The following is a 21,938-nucleotide window of genomic DNA, read 5'->3' as shown; positions in this document are numbered from 1 at the left end:
ACCATCAAATTTTAATCTCATAAATATAACGGTAGAACAGGAAGGGCAATTCCACAAGGGAAGGCCCAAGCTCTCTCTTCTTTCTACAGCTATTTCACATCTCCTTTCTTGTCTCCTGCTTCTATTGTTAAGGGTTCTGGAGCTTCACGATGGGCAGGAAATGTCTCCCAGGGACTATTCAGATCAAATTTGCGGAACTCCTGGGATAGTTCCAAAGGCTCTGCAACTATCCGTTTCACCTCATCATCATACCGCACCTGCAACAGCACAAAGGACACAGATTGGTTAACAGAGCTCATCCTGTTCCAGAGGAGCTTAAACTAATATATTAACAATGTGTTCCCAGACTGTATTTGCTAACAGATATCTCACTTCTTATTCTATACTTAGTTACAAGTGAGCCAAACTCTGGTCTGCATCTATAGATGCTTCTCAAGCAAACCTCAGGATGTACTCAGCTTTGGTGAGGCTGCAGCTGGAGTACTGCACCCAATTCTGGGCTCTGCAATTTAAAAAGGATGTGAAGAAGCTTGAGAAAGTCCAGAGGACAGCCATATGCATGATCAAAGGGCAAGAGAACAGGCTCTACGAGGAGAGGCTGAGAGCCATGGGACTCTTCAGCCTGGAAAACCGCAGGCTCAGGGGTGATCTGGTGGCAGCCTATAAGTATATAAGGGGTGTGCATCAGGATTCGGTGGAATGCCTGTCCACCAGAGCTCCCAAAGGGATGACATGGTCCAATGCTCCAAGACCGTTATAGGCTGGACGTAAGGAAAAACTTCTTTACTGTCCGAGCCCCCAAGGCCTGGAATAGACTCCGTCCATAGTAGGTGCTTGCACCACCTCCAGAGGCTTTTAAGAAATGTTTGGACACTTATCTTGCTGGGATCCTTTGACCCTAGCTGACTTCCTGCCCCTGGGGCAGGAGGCTGGACTCTATGATCCTCCGGGGTCCCTTCCAGCCCTAATCTTTACAAAATCCTACATTTCTTCTGACTCAGTCCTCCCACTACCCAAAAAAATTCTCTATTCCAGTCCCCATGAACTATCAATCCTTCTTTCCTATCTCACCATAAAAACCTTCAACTCTGCTCTTGCTGCTCAAGGGGGTCCCAGTTAACTGCCTTTTTTTTTTACCAGTGAAAATTTTAAAGCCAGACTTTCTTTGTTTGATTTTAAATTTACATTCTTAATTTAAGGCTCATAACACAAAAGAATGAGAAGTGGGCAAAATACAAGCAAGGACACATACAGTTCTGATGCACATCAAGCCTGCCCCTCACTACTTGAGTCCTGATTTTCACCTGCAGATGCCCTTTGGTCCTGACTTGCTGCATACTTGGCTATTTGAACGCTCATCCTTCTCTAAAAACAAAGCTTATGTACCTAGTCCTGATATACTGCTCTTCTTCTCCTTTTTTTTTTTTATCCTGAGATACTCCTCAGCAGGCTTACAATTGTACCAACATATTAGGTGGGCTTGTGACAGAGTCATCTGGAACTAGGCTGGGACCAAATGGACTAATTTCACTTATGTTTTAATTTATGCAAGTATGAGTGTTTGAAGAAGGGTGTGTGAGGAGTGTCACTGAAGCTAAAGATAGTGATTTTGTAGTCTTAGCATTACGTTCTGAAACACTCTGAAACTCCCATAAGGAGTTACTACTGCCTGAAGAATCAACTCAGTCCTTTAGTATCCTCATGACTCTCTAGCAAGTCAGTGGAAAGGAGTTCAATCCTTTGGATGGGGCATTAAAAGTAAAGGGCCCTGTTCTTGTGAGACCGAAAAAGGGAAAAATATCTTGTGATTCTACTGTAATATGAAATATCTGCCCAATGTCTTTCACTTTAATTGCCCTATTATTCAGGGTGCTTCACTACTGCCTTCCACTCTACATGTGGTACATACTGATGGAGCTTGGAGCTATGTAAGCATACATGGTCTGAAGGGCACTAAGGAAATGTAAGTAATTATTAAACCTAGGATCCAGAGACACACTGCAACCACATCCTGACCCTTATGTTTAAACAGGATTTCTAAATGGAGGTTAAAGAAGCTCTCTACCACTGTCTCTAGCCAGAAGCCTTCATACCTCCACGAATCCAGATAGTGGAAAGTCCTTCCGGAAGGGGTGGCCCTCAAACCCATAATCAGTAAGGATTCGCCTTAGGTCAGGGTGATTGGCAAAGAATACTCCAAACATGTCCCAAACCTAAAAGAAAGAGAAAAAAAACAAGTTGAAGAACAAGTCATTTCACCCTCACCCTACAGAGCCATTCCAGTATCCCAGACGCTCAGATCATCCACCACACCTATGAGGTGCCAACCTAAGAAAACTTTTTCCCAAAAAGGCCTGCCCAGAACTTCACTAAGGACAAGACTCCCTTCATCCTAGGAAAAAAAAAAAAAAAAAAGGAAAAGCACATCTTTTTTGGGGGAAGGGCCACATGTCTGGACAGCTGATTTGTAGAATGGCTCTCAGTTTGCAGAAGTGTATCAAATGCTTCCCTTCACCCCTTCCCAAAGGCATCCAGAGAAACACCTCTTTCTCCTGTTCAAAGCAGTGAGGTTTAATCCCAAAAAGCATGACCTCCTCCAACTCCCATATGGACCATGTTCCCAAGCATCTGGGAAAACGTACTGCAGCTCACCTCTCTTTCATACCAGTTTGCTGCCTGGTACACTGGGACTGCTGAATCAAGAGGGGTCAATTCATCAGTGTATGTCTTCACACGTATTCGAGAGTTGAAGTGCAGGGACAGGAGATTGTAAACAATCTAATAAGAATTAAGAAAAGACATCCTCATTTTTATTGGTCTCATATGAACTATACAGAATGATCTTTGTAATAAAATACCGATGTAAGATGCACAGACAAAGGAGATGTTTTCACATAAACTTTCCAGTGAGATCATGCTACCACTTCAACCCTTGCAAGGTAATGGTAAAGTTCAAACCAAGTGTTCGCTGTTGTCCAGGAGAGAGCAATAAGAATGATCATGGGTTTAGAAAGCATGACTTTGGAAGATGGGGCCAGTCATATTGCACCTGAGGATGCTGAGGGAGTTGGCCAATGTGAGTGCAGAGCTGCTAATTATTATCTTTGAAAACTCATGATGGCTGGGAGAGGTTCTGGATGATTGGAAAAGGGCAAATATAGTACCCATCTTTAAGAAAGGGAAGAAGGAGGATACACAGAACTACAGATTGGTCAGCCTCACCCTAGTCCTTGGAAAAATCATGAAGCAGGTCCTCAGGGAATCCATTTCTAAACACTTGGAGGAAAAGGTGATTAGGAGCAGTCAGCATGGATTCAACAAGGGCAAGTCATGCCTGACCAACTTGATTGCCTTCTGGGATGAGGTGACTGGCTCTGTGGATGTAGACGTGATATACTTAGACTTTAGTAAGGATTTTGAAATGGTCTCCCACAACATTCTCACAAGCAAGTTAAGGAAGTATGGGTTGGATGAATGGACTGTGAGATGGATAAGAAACTGGTTAGATTGTCAGGCTTGGAGGGTAGTAATCAATGGCTCTATGTCTAGTTGACAGCTGGTCTCAAGTGCAGTGCTTCAGTGGTTGGTTTTGTTCAACACCTTCATCGATGATCTGAAAGATGGGATGGAGAGCATCCTCAGCAAGTTTGCAGATGACACCCAGCTGGGGCAGGGGAGTTGGGGGCAGGGTAGCAGATATGCTGGAGAGTAGGGCTAGGACTCAGAGAGACCTGAACAAATTGGAGGATTGGACCAAAAGAAATCTCATGAGGTTCAATAAGGACAAGCACGAAGTCCTGCACTTAGGACGGAACAATCCCAAGCACCAGTGCAGGCTGGGGACCGAAAAAGGGAAAAATTTCTTGTGATTCTATGTAATATGAACTATCTGCCCAATATCTTTCACTTTAATAGCTCTAGTATTCAGGGTGCTTCACTACTGCCTTCCACTCTACACGTGGTACATACTGTAGTTAATCAGCAGTTCTTCAGACAAGGACCTAGGGGTTACTGTGGACAACAAGTTGAATATGATTAACACTGGGCCTTGTTGCGAAGAAGGCTAACGGCATACTGTGCTGCATTAGGAGCGTTGCCAGCAGATTGATGGAAGTGACTACTCACCCCTATTCAGCACTGAGGGGCCATACCTGGCGTACTGTGTCATTTTTGGTCCCCACCCCCGACTACAAAAAGGATGTGGACAAATTAGAGAGTTCAGTGGAAGGCAATGAAAATGGTTAGGTGGCTGGGGCACATGACTTAGGAGGAGAGACTCAGGGAACTGGGTTTATTTAGTCTGAAGAAGAGAAGACTGAGAGGGGACTTAATAGCAGCCTTCAACTACCTGAGGTCGGTTACAAGGAGGATGGAGCTAGACTGTTCTCAGTGGTGGCAAATGACAGAATAAGGAGCAATGGCCTCAAGCTGCAGCAAGGGAAATTTAGGTTGGATATTAGGAAAGCTCTCTCACTGGGAGGGTAGTAAAGCACTGGAACAGATTACCCAGAGAGGCTGTGGAATCTCCATCCTAAAGGCTTTTAAGACCTAGGTAGTCAAAGCCCTGGATGGGATGATATAGTTAGAGATAGTCCTGCTTTGAGCAGGGGGCTGGTCTAGATGACTTCCTGGAGTCCCTCCAAACCCCAATTTTCTGTGATTTAAGACAGACTAAAGGAACTGCATTTGCTTAATCAAAAAAAATAAAGTAAATGAAAAGGAAAGGAAAAAAAAACCCACATTGATTAACTGTTCTTCGTACACTGGAGGAAGAACAAGAAATCAGGTTAATGTGTAAAAAAGACTGTCACGTCACAGGACTGGAAGGGACCCAACCCTATGGGACACCGAGTGATATCTGTTTTACCCACTGAAGCAAAACAGGACACATCCCAGCACAGCTGACCCGCTTCATCTGGCGATGTCTGTGTATAACCTGTGTAACCTGTTCTTAAAACCTTCATAAAAAAAACACCAGTCAGAAATACTCTAAGACAGTGTGGACTCAATCTGCAGCCCATGGGCAAGATCTGATGCCCAAAGCAAATGGATCCAACTTACAGCACGGGGAGGGAGAAGGGGGAGAATTGGTGCAGGGTAGGGCAGGGAACACACTGGGCTGCACTGCTCCCTACCATGCTGCCGATCCCCTCTGCAGCCCTCCCTGCTCTCTCCCTCTCCCCTAACCTATTGCAGGTACTGTTTACTGGAGGTAAGCTCTTCTTCCCCCACTTCCTACCTCTGACATTGACAATCACCTCCTTCCTCTCTCCCCCTCCCCCACTGGACACTGGAGTAGAGTGGAGGCCCATGATGCAGCTGGACACCCAGCCTGCTGCTCTAAAAAGCTGCACTCCACTGCTCTAGAATGGTATATGTGATTCTGCTTCAGTGCATGGTGTGAACTAAAAAAAAATTCTTCTTCCAGGCTGTGAAACTTTATAGTGTTCAGGTCCATATACAATGCTGGCTAAAGGGGGTAAAACAGTTTAACTTCTCTGTATAAACTGATAAAGCTGGAGACACAAAAACAGTTATAAATGGGATGCCACTAACCTAGAAAAAATGTTAGGAATTTCACAGTTTTTAGCTAGGTTAGATTATTTAACTGACAGCCAAGGATATAGCTAGCATGGCAAGAAATCCCCAGAAATGAGAAGACCAAATGTTATGGTTGGCTAATTCTGACAGATGAAACAGCCATCCATTTCTGGATACCACTTTGAGTGGTTTTTTGGCAACCAGCTTAGTGCAGGAAAGACAGAATGAGAAGGAATAAAGAAAGATGTCCGTTGCTTTCACCACCATGGTTATGTGGTGGGAACTACAAATCTACCATACCCTGTTCAGTGTCCACTAGCCCCATCCAGAAAGATGTTCTGCCCAAACTGGGCAAGCAAAAGGGGACCTGATGACATCACCACCTCCACAAAGTTGCACAATCCTGGACAACACCTGAAAAACAAGAACCTAAGGTTTCTTCTGTTATTCTATCCCCATTACATTATTTTTTTCCTTGCTCAAGGGTCCAGTCAATCCAAAATAAACCAACTTTTGCGACACTACAAGCAGCTTGTGGCCAAAAAGGATGATTGAAAACAGCATTTTAAATACTAGTAAGTCTTTCACATCTCAAAGCAACCAATAAACACATGTTCTGCAGACAGTTTTTGCATCTTAACAGTTTGCAAGTGAAAGACAGAAGCTGTGCCTTCCTGTGTGAGCATCTATGTTTGCCACAGTCAAAGACCTTCCAGGTGAGATTGTCAGGAGCATCTGGGAGGAGTTAAGTGCCCAAAAGCCATTGGCAGCCAGTGGGAGTTCAGTGCCTAAATCCATTAGACGTTTGAAATCATGCCTATTATTTATGAACTAATTTTAAAAACATTTAAGATATGAAAAAACAAAACAAGGAATTCTCTTTAAAAAGAAAGTTGATAGCTAAATTTAAGTGCTTAAACTGATATCTAACAAGAGGTTTAAATATATATTTTGGGTGGTTATATGGCACTGATTTAATTGCTCCTATAAAAGGGCAGTAACTGCAAGATAGCTAAAATTTAACAGAAGTCAAGACTACAAAGTGAGTATTACTGTTTTTAACAGTTAGCTTGATGCTAAATACTTCAAGCATGAATCACATTTTTTCTGAGGGGGAATAGAGGAGGGGTGAAGAGGGACTATATCACCTTACATCTAAGATAGATGAAATGGAAAAAAGATAATTCTTTTCCAAACTGCAAGAGTTAAAGGATATTCTTCAGCTTACAGAAGCAAAAAAAATCACTTGGACTGAAACAGACTACTTACTAGTAAACTGAACAAAGACCAGACCTGGGAAGTCAGTAGAAGCAAGTCCATGGATAGATTTAAAATAAAGGAAGGCACCTTTTATCATAGATTTTTAAAAAAACCCTCTGGTTTAACATCTTTGTGGACACTGAGGATAAGTGCCACACTCTAGTACTGAAGGGTGCAAGGCCAGCACCTTGAAGCAGAAGAGGGCTGACATCAACAGAAAGACAGCAATGACAATAGGAAGGAAGAAGCTTGTGTGGCATTTTCAAAATAAGGCAACAGAACCAGTCCCAGTAAGCAGCAGTGCATTTGCCACAAGGCCCTCAGACTCCCTTTTCCTTACAACTCCCCAGGCTCACTTGAATACTATTTTTTACCGTAGCACTTAGGAGACCATTGCCATGGGTCAAGACTCCATTGTGCAGGTGCTACACTGACACAGAAATTATGATGCCTGTAAATGTTATGCTGGTACCGCAGGTACTATGGTCACTCCCTGGCATTTAGCTTTGTGGTGCTCTCTCACTTGCCTGCCACACCTCGATAGAAAAATAGATACATTAAAAAAGAACACCAATCTTCCCAAAATGGCTCAGAGATGTGACCAGATTTTCTTCACAGGGCTCCTACCTCCCCTTCACCCTGTCCTGACCACACATGAGATAGCCTGTACTTTGGTATCATTCCAGGTATTACTTCATTCTCTTCTTCCAACAGGTCTTGTAGTCATAAAGAGTTCCTCTGTCCTTTTCCTGTCCTGTTTCCCCAAACCCCAGTAGGATGGGATTCCTCTGCACTCCCCTAGGCTAGAGCTGTTCTCTTTACAGCCCTCTGCAAGTTGAGCATGTCAGCTGGCAGCATACCCTCGCTGGCTAGCCCTTTAAATCCTCAGGGTCCCAGCCTCTGCAGACTCCTTGCAGCACTGGTAGCTGCCTGCTGCAGTGACTCTGCCCTCTCCTGGGCTGGGCTGTTCTCTTCACAGCCCTCCATACCACAGCTGGCATCCGACCCTTGCTGGCTGGCTCTTTAAATCCTTAGGGTCACAGCCTCTGTAGCCATCTCACTGCTGTATCGGCACCTGCCTGCTGCAACCTCTCTCCCTGGGTTCTCCCCCCAGATGGAGGAGAGGGGGTGTGCCTTTCACCCTGCTGCTCCTCACTCTGGCATATCCTGCTCTCATGCACACAGGAGAAGACTTCCTCCAGCTCAGTGTTCCTTCTGGACCTCTCCTCTCCACCCAGCAAGTACCTGTGTCTCCAGAATTGTCCTGCTTGCAGATCTGGGCTTGCTCCTTACCACAGATCCTCTCTCTGTGGTTGACCCCTGCCCAGGGGCAAACTGTCTGCTCTTTGTTTCCCTTTTACCTTCTGGCTCCTGCCTCAAGAGCCAATCCATCTTGGCCCTGCTCCCACATACGGCCCTGCTGGGTTCCAGATAGAACTTCATTGGGAGCACCTGGGCTCCTGGTGCTCAGCATTGTCCCACTTTTCCCCCCATGGTCCAGCTGCAAATAAGTTTTTTTTTCCTTTGCTCCTGCTGGTGTATCCTCTTTTCTCCCCATAACAGGCACCCTATCCGGTGACCTGTTATAATCCTCAACCCAAGAACTCTTCAGTTGAAGCATAAGATGAAAAATAGATAGTTATACATCGAGAGCTGGGTAAGTACAAGGAAACAGTAAGAAAGGATGCGAGACAAACCATGAATTGGCTTTGAGGGGCTTTCTAGGGATCTCCTACCAAGAATGAGGGGACATGTGAGAGTAAGTACAGAGATGCTTATCTGAATAAACAGCAAAAAGACAATGGAGTCTGGTATTATGGCCTGAGAGAAGACAGGAGTCAGCTTCTCATTTCTGACTGAGACACAACAAGAGTTGGGACACACAGACCTGTATGGCTTGCCATGCAAGGATAGGCTGAGGGACCTGGGACTCTTCAGCCTGAAAAAGAGAAAGCTGAGAGGGGACTTCGTAGCAGCTTACTGCTACATCAGGGCTCAGTGTACAACTGTATACCAGGGCACCCTTGGGGAAAGCCAAGATTAATGGCCACAAACCATTTCAGACTCAACATTAGGAAAAACTTCACAGCCAGGGTGTCCAGACTGTGTAATAAGCTCCCTCCAGAGGTGGTACAATCACCTACCCTGGAAATTTTTAAGGAGACTGGATGGTCATCTTGCTGGGGTCATCTGACTCCAGTTGTCTTTCCTGCATGGGAGCTGGACCCAATGATCTCGCATCTCTGAGCCTGCAGACATGCCAGCTCCTGCAGGCAAGGGAGGATCATCCACCCCTATACCCCCCAAGAGTAAACACAGAGTGGTCTTCATGGGAGACAGCCTCCTGAGGGGGCCTAATCTGCCACCCTGACCCCCTGGCCCAGGAGGTCTGCTACTTCCCAGGGGCCCACATCAAGGACATAGTAGAGAGGATACCAAAGATTATCATCCCTCCGACCACTACCCTAAGCTCCTTATCCTTATACCACTACTGCTCCTTATCCACACAGACACAAATGACACGGCTTGGAGCAATCCCAGCCAAGTCATAAGAGACTACAGGGCTTAGGGACACCGGTGGTCTTTTCCTCGCTCTTCCCAGTTGTGGGTCATGGGCTGAGGAAGGGAGAGATGGGTTGAGGTAGTGAACAAAACACTGCAGCGATCGTGTCATTGTGAAGACTTTGGCTTCCACGATCACAGTCCACTTTGGTGAGAGAGGGAGTGGGCTGCTGGGAAGAGATGGCCTCTACCTCACTCCGCTGGGGAGCAGGCTCTTCTCATCCAGACTGGCTGACCTGCTTGACTGGGCTTTAAACTAAGCCCACTGGGGGTTGTGGGGATTATCGCCACTGCTAGCCCGCTGGGCAACCCTTGTAAATCCAGTAGACTGAGGCACTTAAGGTAACCCACCCCTACCTTAGCCCCAGTATGACCTGTGGAGAAGGCAAGGGCCCCCAGTGGGACACTTGCCTGCCTGTACACCAATGCCAGGAGCTTGGGGAATAAACAGGAGGAACTGGTCCTCCTGCTAAACAAGAATAACTACGACCTCATAGGGATAACGCAGACCTGGTGGAATTCCACCTATGACTGGGCCACAGTTATAGATGACTATACCCTGTACAGGTGTGATCATGCAGATAAAAGGGGTGGGGGTGCAGTCTCTATGTCAAGGACAGCTACACATCCCTCCAAATTGACACTGGCACCCAGGAGGGATGACTGGAGTCTCTCTAGGTCAAAATACGTGGGGAATGTGGCTCAGGGGACATCATGGTAGGAGTCTACTACAGACCTCCGAACCAGAAACAGGAGCTGGACCAGGAATTCTCCAGGGAACTTGCTGATGCTGCATGCTCTCAGTGCACGGTTGTCATGGGAGACTTCAACTACCTGGACACCTCATGGGAAAAGCACTTGGCCAAATCCAATCAGTTGCAAAGCTTCCTTATGTCCATGGACAAGCTCTACCCAACTCAAGAAGTCTACGAGCTGAAGAGAGACAAAGTGTTGTTGGAGCTGGTACTGGCCAAAGGGGATGACACAGTCAGCGACCTAAGAATCGATGGAAAGCTGGGTGATAGTGACCACAAGCTGATCACCTTTACTATCCATTGCAAAGCTGGCAAGTCAGTCAGCAATACTGAAGTCCTCGACTTCAGGAAAGCTGACTTTGACAAGCTCAGGAGGCTCATTGTTGAGGACCTATGGGACCATGACTTGACTGGAAGAGGAGTCCAGGAGGAGTGTTTGCTCCTCAAGGGAGTGACCTTGACAGCACAAGGGATGGCCATCCCATCTTGGAGGAAGGGTAGCAAAAGGGCGCAGCAACCCCCTTGGCTCAGCAGGGAACTCAAGGACCTCCTATGCCTCAAAAGAGAGACTTATAAAGGATGGAAGGTTGGAATTACCACCAAGGAGTACTCAGCACTGGTCCATACCTGCAAGAAGCTGATCAGGAAAGTCAAGGCTGCAACCGAGCTCTGTCTGGCTTCACATATCAAGGATAACAAAAAGTACTTTTTCAGATATGTAGGGAGTCGGAAAAAAAGCAAGGGTAACACTGGGCCCCTGCTGAACCAAACAGAACAGCTGATAACCAATACCCAGGAAAAGGCCAACCTGCTTAATGGGTACTTCGCATCAGTCTTTCATCAGTCCAATGGGACCACCCTGTCTAGCAAGACATGGGACGGCCAGGGTGAGGGCATATTTATATCCAGCATTGGTGTTGTTCTAGTAAAGGATCACCTTGAGAGGCTGGACACCTTCAAGTCAGCTGGTCCTAACATTACACCCCAGGGTATTCAAGGAGCTGGCAGGTGTCATAGCTCAACCATTGGCAAAAATATTCGAAAATTCATGGTGCTGGAAGAAGGCCAATGTGGTACCCATCTTCAAGAAAGGGCAGAAAGTAGATCCTGGGAGTTACTCGTCAATCAGCTTGACCTCAATCCCTGATAAGATTCTCACAAAAATTATCAAGGACACTCTTCTGGACAAGCTGTCTGAGGGCAACATCCTAAGGGATAGCCAGCATGGATTTGTTGTGGGTAGGTCTTGCCTGACCAATATCATCTCCTTCTATGACCAGGTGATGCATCACCTGGACAAGGGAGAAGAGATTGATGTCATATATCTGGACTTTAAAAAAAGTCTTTGATCTGGTGTCTCATGAAAAAATTGGCCAGCTGTGGCCACAGCTACACCACAGTCCAATAGCTGGGAAATTGGCTCCGAGGTCAGACCCAGAGAGTAGTGGTCGATGGCAATGAGTCATTATGGCGCTTCATAACTAGTGGCATCCCCCAAGGCTCTGTTCTTGGACCGGTTCTCTTCAACATCTTTATCAACGATGTGGACATTGGTGTCAGAAGCTCACTGGCTAAGTTCATCAATGACACTAAACTTTGGGGCACAGCGTCTACACCTGAGGACAGGCTAGTGATCCAGGCTGATTTGGATAAACTTAGTAAGTGGGCGGGCACAAACCCGATGACGTTCAATACTGATAAATGCTAAGTACTCCACCTCAGGGAAAAAAATCCTGCAGCATACTTATAGGTTCGGCAGTGCTATGCTTGCTAGCACCAAGGCTGAAAGAGACTGGGGGTCATGATTGACTGCAAGATGAACATGAGCCACCAATGCGATGTCACAGCTGGTAAAGCAAACAAAACCCTGGCTTGCATCATAGTTTCTAGTTTCTATGGTCAGAAAGGACCTGAGTAGATCATCTAGTCCAACCCCCTGCCATGGCAGGAAAGAGTACTGGGGTCAAACGACCCCAACAAGGTGTTCATTTAACCTCCTCTTAAAAACCCCCAGGGTAGGAGCCTGCACCACTTCTCTTGCAAGCTGGTTCTAGATCCTAGTCGCCCTGACCATGAAGTAGCGTCTCCTGATATCTAGCCTAAACCTACCCTCTGCCAGCTTGTGACCATTATTCCTGGTCACTCCTGGCAGTGCTCGGGGGAACAGGGACTCCCACGATGCCTGCTGATCCCCCCTGACTAGTTTATAACAGGCCACTAGATCCCACCTCAGCCTTCTTTTGTGGAGACTGAACAGGTTCAGGTCCAGCAGTCTCTCCTCATAGGGCCTGCCCTGCTGTCCCCTGATCATGCGAGCGGCCCTCCTCTGGACCCTCTCCATGCTGTCCACATCCCTCTTGAAGTGCGGCGTCCAGAACTGGACACAGTACTCCAACTGTGACCTGACCAGTGCCGCATAGAGTGGGAGGATCACCTCTTTGGACCTGCTCGAGAGGCATCTGTGGATGCATGACAAGGTACGGTTGGCCTTCCTGACTGCCTCCCCACACTGCCGGCCCATGTTCATCTATAGATGCTTCTCAAGTAAATCTCAGGATGTCATCCTCCTGCTGTACTCGGCTTTGGCAAGGCCACAGTTGGAGTAGTGCATCCAGTTCTGGGCTCTGCAATTCAAGGATGTTGAGAAACTTGAGAGAGTCCAGAGGAGAGCCACGCGCATTATGAGACGGCAAGAGAATATGCCTTATGAAGAGAGGCTGAGAGCCATGGGACTCTTCAATCTGGAAAAGCGCAGGCTCTGGGAGGACCTGGTGGCTACCTATTAGTACACAAGGGGTGTACATCAGGATCTGGAAGAACATCAGTTCACCAGAGTGCCCCAAGGAAAAAAAAAAAGGACCAATGGTCATAAACTCTTCCAAGACTTTTAGACTGGATGGAAGAAAATATTTCTTTACTGTCTGAGCCCTCAAGACCTGGAATAGACTCCCTCCAGAAGTGGTGCAGGAACCTACTCTGGACTCATTCAAGAAATGCTTGGATGCTTATCTTGCTGGGAACCTGCGAACCCAGCTGACTTCCTGCCCCTGGGACTTGATGATCTTTGAGGTCCTTTCCAGCCCTAATGTCTATAAAATCTGTGAAATCTTCCGAAGCCCCTTCCAGGCTTACACTCTATGAATCATGACCCAAGAGGCCTGCAAGTGATAACAACTAGCTTCTGTCTGATGTGTGAAGTGTGGGGAGCTGGTGAAGGGATGCAGAGACAATATGACCAAATCAGACAGCAAGTGAACTGATCTTTGCAGCAGCATTTTAAATGAATATGGGAACACAGAAGATAACATTTGTTAAGGTCAGGAAATAGAATATTGAGTAACTGAGATGAGTATCTGGAAGAATTGTGGCTGGTGAAAGGACAGAAGAGGTAAAAGGTCCAAGTGCCCAGTAGGATGGTAGTGTTGTCCACAGTGATCAAGAAAGGAGGTAGAAAGAAACCGTCAGAGACTCATTTCTAGCCATCCATTTTAGTTTCAGATGACAGTCAATCATCCAACAGAAGATTATTAGAGACAGTCTGATATCTTAGTCTGGACACAAGGAAAGAGATCTGGGGTAGACAGGCAGACCTGCAAGACATAAGTGTATAGACGGTAATTAATTTGTATTTGTAAATGAGATTACTCAAAGACAAGGTGTAGATGAGAAAGAGATGGCAATCAAGGAAAGAGCCCTGTGGAACCCCCACAAAACCTGGAAGGGATATAAGGAGGAACCCCTGAAGGACAAGTTGACAAAAGAATTAAGAAGGTAGGAAGAGAACTGGAAAAGGAGAGAATTGTGGAAGGCAAGGGAGCACCAGATTTCAGTAAGAGCATAGTTAAATGTTTCAAAAGCAACTGACTAGTCAAAGATGATGGAGAAGAAATACTAGTTCCAAAGATCTGATTAGGAAGAAGTCATTACAGAAGCAGTTTCAGCAGAGTGACAAGGGAAAAGCTGGATTGGGTTCCTATTTAACTAGTCCTGCTAAAGGCATATCACTAGTAGAGCTGATTCCATGCTTACTTGCTAAGGCAACACGAATACCACTGGAATGATCCCTACCTCAAAACGGTTTTGCCGAGTTGGGACATCAACTGCAGTCAAGTCAGCCAAGGATTTGAACTGGGCATTGGTATGATCTCGAAGAAAAGTCAGAACTGGAATGATCCCATCTGGATGGATCAAGATCTCCAATTCATTGAAACAGGTCACCTGAGGAAAGGAACAGAAAGGAAGTTAAGACAGATGTGGCAGGGCATTTAGCAGTTTACTGAATCCAACAGAAGACTTAAGCAAAGAATTTGGAACAGGTGGTCAGGTATCAGGCCAAGGAACTCTCTCAAAGAAATGGCTTCTAATGGCTTCTAATGACTATCACGTTTTCTCTCTCCTCTCAACAAGGGGACAGTACTTTCCTGAAGCTAAAATAATTTGTTTGGTAGTAATTACCTGGACTTGCTGGATGTACTTGGGCAGAATTTCAGCCACATACTCTCCAAAAGCACACAGCTGCTTTTGCTGCACTTCATCCTTTGGTCTAATGGTAGCTGAAAAGAACAATGGTAGGTGAAATGCCATTAGAAAGAAGAGCAACAACATCTTCCAGCCAAAACTAGCATAGGTTAGCTCCTGCTAGCTTAGCCAGAGAACTGTCTCACAGTAAGTAACCCCTAAGGAGACAATTTCTAGGTGAGATAAGCCATCCCTATAAAACCACACTCACAGCTTGCCAAAATGAAATAGTTAACTATGAAGCCCACAAAGAACGTAAGAGTCCAGATTGTGTCAACTAACAGGATGCACAGAACAGACAGGAGACAAAGACTCTGGGAAAAGAGCAAGTTTATTCTAGCGCTCATCCATGAGGTTGCAGACAACAAAATATCCTCTCACCACCAATCTGAAACTGCTCACATCCCATCAGGGATGACCAAATGTGTTTAATACAGTATCAATCAAAAGAGGATGAAAGTGAGAAAGAATGTAGGTTGTTAAACCCTTTAGAAAATGTTTCCCACCAATATCCAAGGCGATTCTAAAGAGGGGCAATCCTCCTCCATCCCCCTTCCCACCACTGAAGTCATACAGCAACCATATAAAGTCATAAAGTGACCATATATCCCTACTGTTACCTAGAGGGTCTGTTTTCCCTGTGACTGTTTAGCATCTGAGCAATTTCTTGTCAACACCCAAACTATCTTTTAAAATTAACTAATATTTTTAAAACTACAAGATATCTGTTCAAGAGATACTTAAATACAGAATTAAGTTAATTATGTTCATCACTGGAACAGGGTGAAAGAGGTTGATTTTTTTGCTTTAAGTGCAAGTTAACAATAAAGAGTGTTTTATGATAAACTCACTAATTTACAGGAAAAAAAACTGAGAAATATGCACATGCTATTACTCAGTCAGAGCTAGCACTCTGGAACTCTAGCATGCTTTAAAAAAGCACACGTATATGTATGCTCTGCATCACCGCCCCAAAAACGTATCACTGCAAAAACACTGAGATTTTGATAACAAAGACACCTTACTGAGTTATTCTATGAGACTCACTATGTGGCCTCCAGGGGCTGGCAAAATAGTAATGAATTCAGACAGACTTACGACGGGTCTCTGTTGTGGAGCTCTCCAAGCAACGTGCTTGCTGCCACACTGCAGGGCATGTAGCAGCTATAAAGAGAAAGAGCTTGTGTAAAATCATCCATAACCACTCTCCTGCAAAAAATACAAAGCCTTTTTCCCTTCTCTCCAGCAAGGAGTCTCCCTTCTGTTGCCTCCTCTTGGAGAGGTGAACCCCTTTCCCCTCCCCAGCAAATGGGAATGACATCTGGGAGCTTCCATCAATATCAACAGAATCAACTTCATGAACCCAAGAGAAAGCCCCAGTGTGCTCTGCAGACAGGTACAAGTCATCATGGGTGGATACAGGATTTTGAAAAGGGTGGGGCAGGGTGCAAGGTGGCGCAGTGCATCATCATGTATAGCCCAACACATACTTCTCTCCAGTTAAAGAGAAACTTTTGCAGGTTGACAAACAAGACAGACAGACATGGTGCTTTCATAGTTTCATAGTTGGTAGGGTCGATAGGGACCTAAGCAGGTCATTAAGTCCAACCCCCTGTCATGGGCAGGAAAGAATGCTGGGGTCAAACGACCCCGGCTAGGTGATTGTCTAGCCTCCTTTTGAAGATCCCCAGGGTGGGAGTGAGCACCACTTCCCTAGGAAGTTGGTTCCAGCTCCTAGCCACCCTGACTGTGAAGTAGTGCCTCCTGATGTCTAGCCTGAACCTACTCTCAGTCAGCTTATGGCCAGTATTCCTTACAACTCCCAGTAGTGCTCGAGGGAACACTGACTCTCCCATTGCCTGCTGGTCCCCCTTGGCAAGTTTGCAGGTAGCCACCAGATCCCCTCTCAGCCTTCTTTTGTGGAGGCTGAACAGGTTCAGGTCCAGCAGTCTCTCCTCATAGGGGCTGCCCTGCTGCCCCCTGATCACGCGAGTGGCCCTCCTCTGGACCCTCTCGATGCTTTCCACATCCCTCCTGAAGTGCAGTGCTTAGAACGGGACGCAGTACTCCAAATGCAGCCTGACCAATGTTGCATAGAGGGGAAGAATCACCTCCTTGGTCCTGCTCGTGATGCATCTGTGGATGCATGACAAGGTGCAGTTAGCCTTCCTGACTGCATCCCCACACTGCCGACCCATGTTCATCTTGGCATCAATAATGACTTCAGGATCCTTTTCTGCCTCTGTGCTGATGAGAATGGAATTCCCCAGCCTGTAGGTATGCTGCTGGTTCTTCCTCCCCAGGTGCAACACCTTGCACTTGTCCATACTGAAACCCATCCTATTCTCATCTACCCACCTCTGTAACCTGTCTAGATCTAGTAGCCTGTCCCTCTCTTCTAGCATACTCACTTCTCCCCACTTCTTAGTGTCATCTGCGAACCTGAACAAGGTGCTTTTGACCCCCTCGTCCAAGTCGCCGATGAAGATATCAAACAGTGCGGGCCAGAGATCCGAACCCTGGGGGATCCCACTGCCCACGTCCCTACAGGTCGAAAATGAGCCATCCACCACCACTCTCTGGGTGCAGCCCTCCAGCCAACCTGTGACCCATTTGACTATGTAGGTGTCAACACTGAGTTGCCTAATTTTTTTAATGAGGATGGGATGAGAGACAGTGTCGAAGGCCTTTCTAAAGTCCAGAAAGACTATGTCCACCGTGACACGGCTTTTGTGACCTGGTCGTAGAATGCAACCAGGTTGGTCTGACAGGACCTGCCTCCAGTGAATCCATGCTGATTGCCTCTAAGCATAATCTCTCTTGCTGCTCCCTTGCAGATGTGCTCCTGGATAATTTTCTCAAAAAGCTTCTCTAGGACCAAGGTAAGACTAACAGGCCTATAGTTTCCTGGGTCCTCTTTTCTCCCTTTTTTGAAAATGGAGACCACATTGGCCTTTTTCCAGTCCTCTGACACCTCACCAGAGCACCATGAGTGCTTGTAAAACTGTGCCAGTGGTCCCGCAATGACCTCTGCCAGTTCCCTCAGCACTCTGGGGTGGAGATCGTTGGGACCTGCTGATCTGAACACGTCTAGTCCCTCCATCATGTCTCTTGTTCAGATTTGTGAAACCAAATCTGGCCCCTGTGATAACCCTGAAACTCATGCTAAATTGAGGCCTACACACAAAGTTAAAATACAAAATACTAATGCTAACTGCATAGTGCAAGAGGACGCAAGTTCATGGCAAGGCCATCCAGGAAACAATAATGACCTATTCCTTCCAGCTTACCTTACTATATTCATGGTGATTTCAAGCAGATTCCTAGTTGTCTGGTATGTACCCATGTGAAAGCTCTATCCTTGATTAATTAGTATGGTAAATATTTCTCTTGCAATTAACTCATGTTTTGTACAGGAGGAGTCATTCTCCATATATGACAGATGTTGTCTCTTGATTTATTTCTGTTTTGTCTAGTGGTTCCCTTAATTTTCCAAAGATGCTCCCCAAAACCTTGTGTTTTTCCTGGTTATTAATCAGTTTCTTGATATGTTCCAAACTTAGTAGAAATTGATCTCTCATCACTGAGAAGGTCATTCATTCAAACTGGAACTTTCTGATAACCCATAACAGTTTGAGTAACAGGATTTTCCTGTCAATTACTGCTTGGGACTCTCTTGATTTACACAACCAAAAGAATGCTTTGAAGATACTGGACTAAGAGTATAAGAACAAAGTGAAAACAGCTAACAGCGAGCACTTCAGGAATGAAAGATCTCTCTAATAAGAACTGCTGCTCCACCCCAGCTATCTCGAGAAGCCAGAAGAAATAGACTGTCTCTCTTGCCATGTTTGGTGAGAAATCATCACCTTACAGCTAATTACTTTGGGTTTGGGCTCATTTGACTTTGAATACTTGTAGTAAATAAAGCCTTTCTATCACTCATCCAGCAAGGTGTTGTGTCACTCCCTAGACTAGTACAGAATCCTAGGTTTTTAATCAGCTCACACCACAAGCATCTGGGCAGCAACCTCGGGATCCCTGGCCAGTCAGTTTAACATCCGAGTTTGCACTGCCAGCCCTCAGCCGAGGCTGACAGCTCATGTTCGGCCGCGACAGAAAAGACAAGCGCTGCCAGAAAAGGTCCATGAGAAGCCAAGGAAAGTGCAGTCTGAGCAGGGCCAAGGGCGCACTGCCACCAAGGAGAGAGGAGCGGATGCACCTGCGCAGAAGAGCGGGAGTCGGGGAATGACCCTGAGCCAGGGGGGCTGCGGCGCTTCCCAGCCCGGAGGTCTGACAGGTATAAAGCGGAAAGGAGGGGAGGGGCGACTGCCCCACTACGCCCTCACCCCAGGCCTGCCTCTCCCCGCGGACTGCCTCACTGCGCCGTCCTCCCCCAGGAGCCCCGCCCTGGCCCCGCCGCGGAGCAGCCGCGCATTCCCCACCTCACCTCGGAGCCCAGCCCGGGCCAGGCCCCGCACCGCCGCCGCCAACATCCCAGCCCAGCCCTGCACCGCGAGCACGGACACACAAGGGCACGGACCGGAAGCGGAAGTTGTCCGCGAGTTTCCCCACGCTGCGGATCGGAAGTGCGGGGTCCAACGCGTTTTGGCTTCCCCTGGGGGCTTCCGGCGGCGGGGCCGGAAGTGGTGGGCGCGGATCACAGCCGCGCGGCGCCTGCAGCGTTGTGGGGTTGCCCCGGGCCCGAGCGGCACCAGCGGGAGGTTCCGGGCGGCGGCATGAAGGGAGGGGCCGCAGGTAGGAGCCTGGGGGCCACCGCCGGGTCCGTCCTTTTGTCTCCTCGGCCCGCGCGGGAGGCTCCGAGAGGCCTCAGTGGGCGGCCATTACCGAGCCGGTGGAGACGCGGAGCTCCCGCCGCGACCCGGAGGACGCTGCAGCTGGTGCCTGGGCCGGGGGGAAGAGCGGCAGGGAGGAATCGTAGGTACCCCCTCCCCTCCGTCTGGGCTGCAGGAGTCGGACCCCGCGGTTCCCCCACCCCACCCCACCCCCGAGCCGGGTCGTTTCTGTTCAACGGGCCGATACGAGGGCTGCCCGAAGCTGTTCGGTCCGGGGGCCTCTGCTAAGGGGCCTGGCCCCCGCAGCTCCTGGCCACCATGAAGTCATGCATCACGTGATACGTGTTGGCCTCCATCCCTCCGGGCTGGCTCTTTCCAGCCTCCTCTTTGCTAGGGGGGAATTGTGTGCATGATGCCCATACTCCTGGTATCCCCTTCACATCCAGCTCTTTCCTTTTTGTTTTGGAGAAGACAAGATTAACAAGGGGGGATCTCATGCTTTAAGATGAAGGCAAGAGATTTGTTGCCGTTAATTCCTGGTGGAGTTTGTTCTAGAGTTGGGTACCAGCCTTTGAGAAAACTGCCTCCTGCCCAGGTGAATGCTACCTGTATTGCAGAGCATTTTACGTTAGCCAAAAGGTGTTGATTCATTTGCATTCCAGAGCTTTAGGGGATCTTGTCAGGTATGTTAGGCTCAGGCTGCTGAATGTACTGAAGATAAGTACCAAGGCCTTGAACCCAAATTGCTAGGCTAGTATAAAGGACACAATTGTGCTTGCAATAGCTTCCCTACAGAGGAGAGTGCTGTTGTGTTCTTTGCTTATTGAAATTTCATATGAGATGGCTTCAGGGCCAGATGTATGAGACTGCTGCAGTTCAACCAGGAAGTAACAAAGGCATATAACTGAGACCAGGTCATCAGTGATGGGATGGAGTTGTTTTTCCAAGCCTAGATAATAGTAAGTGTTGCTTGTGGATGCTGTTGCATGTTAATTTAGTTTTAGCAAAGAACCCAGGGATACTCCTAACCCTCTGGACTGAGCTGAGCAATTGAGTGCGACTCTTCAACTAGAGGAGACTGCACAGTGTCTGCCAACTCCTTGAGTGAAATCTTGGTCCCACTGAAGTCATTAAATAGTGTTGGATTTGGAGTAATTTAGCCTTAATGGTACTGACTGTCGTAAGTGGGGCTGGAAATCTGGTCTCCTGCTGTAGTATGAAAGAGTTTAGAGGAAGTTTAAACAAACTTTTTTTAAATGAGACCATGTCCTGCTGTTGAAAGGAAACTGCTGGGGTGTTGATACTAGAATTCTCCAACAGCTTAGCAGGAACTATATGAAGGAAGAGCAAGTAGCTTGTGCCCCCTTAGCAACAGCTCCTCTTCAGAGGAGCTCTTTTGCCGACTGCTGGGATTCCAAGTGTAATCTTTGTTCTGCCAGAGAGACACTACTCTGTCATGTCACTTCTCCCTGTCAGTGGGGGAGCGCACAGATAATTTCACCTGCTTAGTTATGAGTAGTTCTTTGAATATGCTTCATTATCTAATCCATTTAGGTTGGGCATGGGATCTTCCGAATGTGCTTCATATTTGACTCTACACAAACTGCATCCCATTCTTGTACCTTTGGCAAGTTTCTCATCTGGGTGATTTTAGGACTTTGATAAAGTTTCGTAGGATTTTTTTCACCCTTTTTATCACTAGAAATAAGCTCCCTCTCCATGTTAGCTACCTATGGTGCTATTAACTGTAGCCTCTGTCCCTTGCCAACATATCACATCTCAACTTTGTTTCTTCTGTAATGCCTATAGACCTTTCATAGTATCTTTAATTTGTTGGTTTCTGTAACAGGGTGTAGCTTGAGGCTCTCCTCAAGCTCAATGCTGTTCTCTAGGAACGACCTCTACCTGCGTGTCCCAGCAAACGTGGTCATAGTGGTCCCTGGGTTGTCTTAGATCAGAAGCAGTGCTGCTGGCTCTCCTTGAAGATTCCCAGCTGCTGCAATATGGACTCTGACCTTTTCATAATCCTGAACATCTTTGTATAGCATTACTCTGTATGTGTCCTGAGCTTCTCTGATTGAAGGTTCCCAGCCAGGATGCTTGTGTATCCTTGCTCCACTGGGTTGCCACTATTGCATGCTCAGGTGCCTCTAAGGAAAGCCTTAAGGTTGTTATTCTGGGTCATCTTTTCTAGGATGAAGTCCCCTAGTTCTCTCCAGGATGTATCCTCTGGGTCCTGCTGTCCTTGCTCCTTGGTGGTAAAGCAGCAGGGCTCATTGAACCTCAGCTTGTAACTGCCATCTTGGCATTTCCTCTGTCCTGTCCTGTTGCCCCTGTATCACCTGCAGCAGCAGGACCCAGTTCTTTTAGGCCTATTCCAGGGGTGCAGTGATAAAGGTTTTTTGGGCTAATACCAATATCAGCAATATTGATCTGATGGCCAGTATGCTGCCTGTCAGCTTGGAGAGCAGCATTCAGCTGGTAAGTCTGTTGGGGTGGGAAGGGG

General features: G+C 47.1%; 2 protein-coding genes across 2 annotated transcripts in view; one reads left to right on the top strand and one right to left on the bottom strand.

Annotated features, from left to right (window-relative positions):
• On the bottom strand, window positions 1-19,183 carry NDUFS3 (NADH:ubiquinone oxidoreductase core subunit S3). Its single transcript, XM_019551298.1, has 7 exons — window positions 19,087-19,183; window positions 15,735-15,800; window positions 14,574-14,671; window positions 14,187-14,336; window positions 2,653-2,778; window positions 2,094-2,213; window positions 1-257 (listed from the first exon to the last, which is right to left on the bottom strand). The coding sequence occupies exons 1-7, from the start codon at window positions 19,130-19,132 to the stop codon at window positions 90-92; spliced, it is 774 nt and encodes a 257-aa protein (XP_019406843.1). The 5' UTR covers window positions 19,133-19,183; the 3' UTR covers window positions 1-89.
• Window positions 19,184-19,290: 107 nt separating this feature from the next.
• KBTBD4 (kelch repeat and BTB domain containing 4) overlaps window positions 19,291-21,938 on the top strand; it is a 10,025-nt gene continuing 7,377 nt past the window's right edge. The window contains exon 1 of the mRNA XM_019551286.1: window positions 19,291-19,394. Within this exon, the coding sequence (XP_019406831.1) occupies window positions 19,376-19,394 (19 nt within the window). The 5' untranslated portion in view covers window positions 19,291-19,375. The remainder of the gene's footprint in view (window positions 19,395-21,938) is intronic.

The sequence above is a fragment of the Crocodylus porosus genome, unplaced genomic scaffold, assembly GCF_001723895.1.
Source record: "Crocodylus porosus isolate Cpor-Errol unplaced genomic scaffold, CroPor_comp1, whole genome shotgun sequence".
NCBI classification, from domain to species: domain Eukaryota; kingdom Metazoa; phylum Chordata; order Crocodylia; family Crocodylidae; genus Crocodylus; species Crocodylus porosus.
This window is presented reverse-complemented; position numbering and strand designations above follow the sequence as displayed.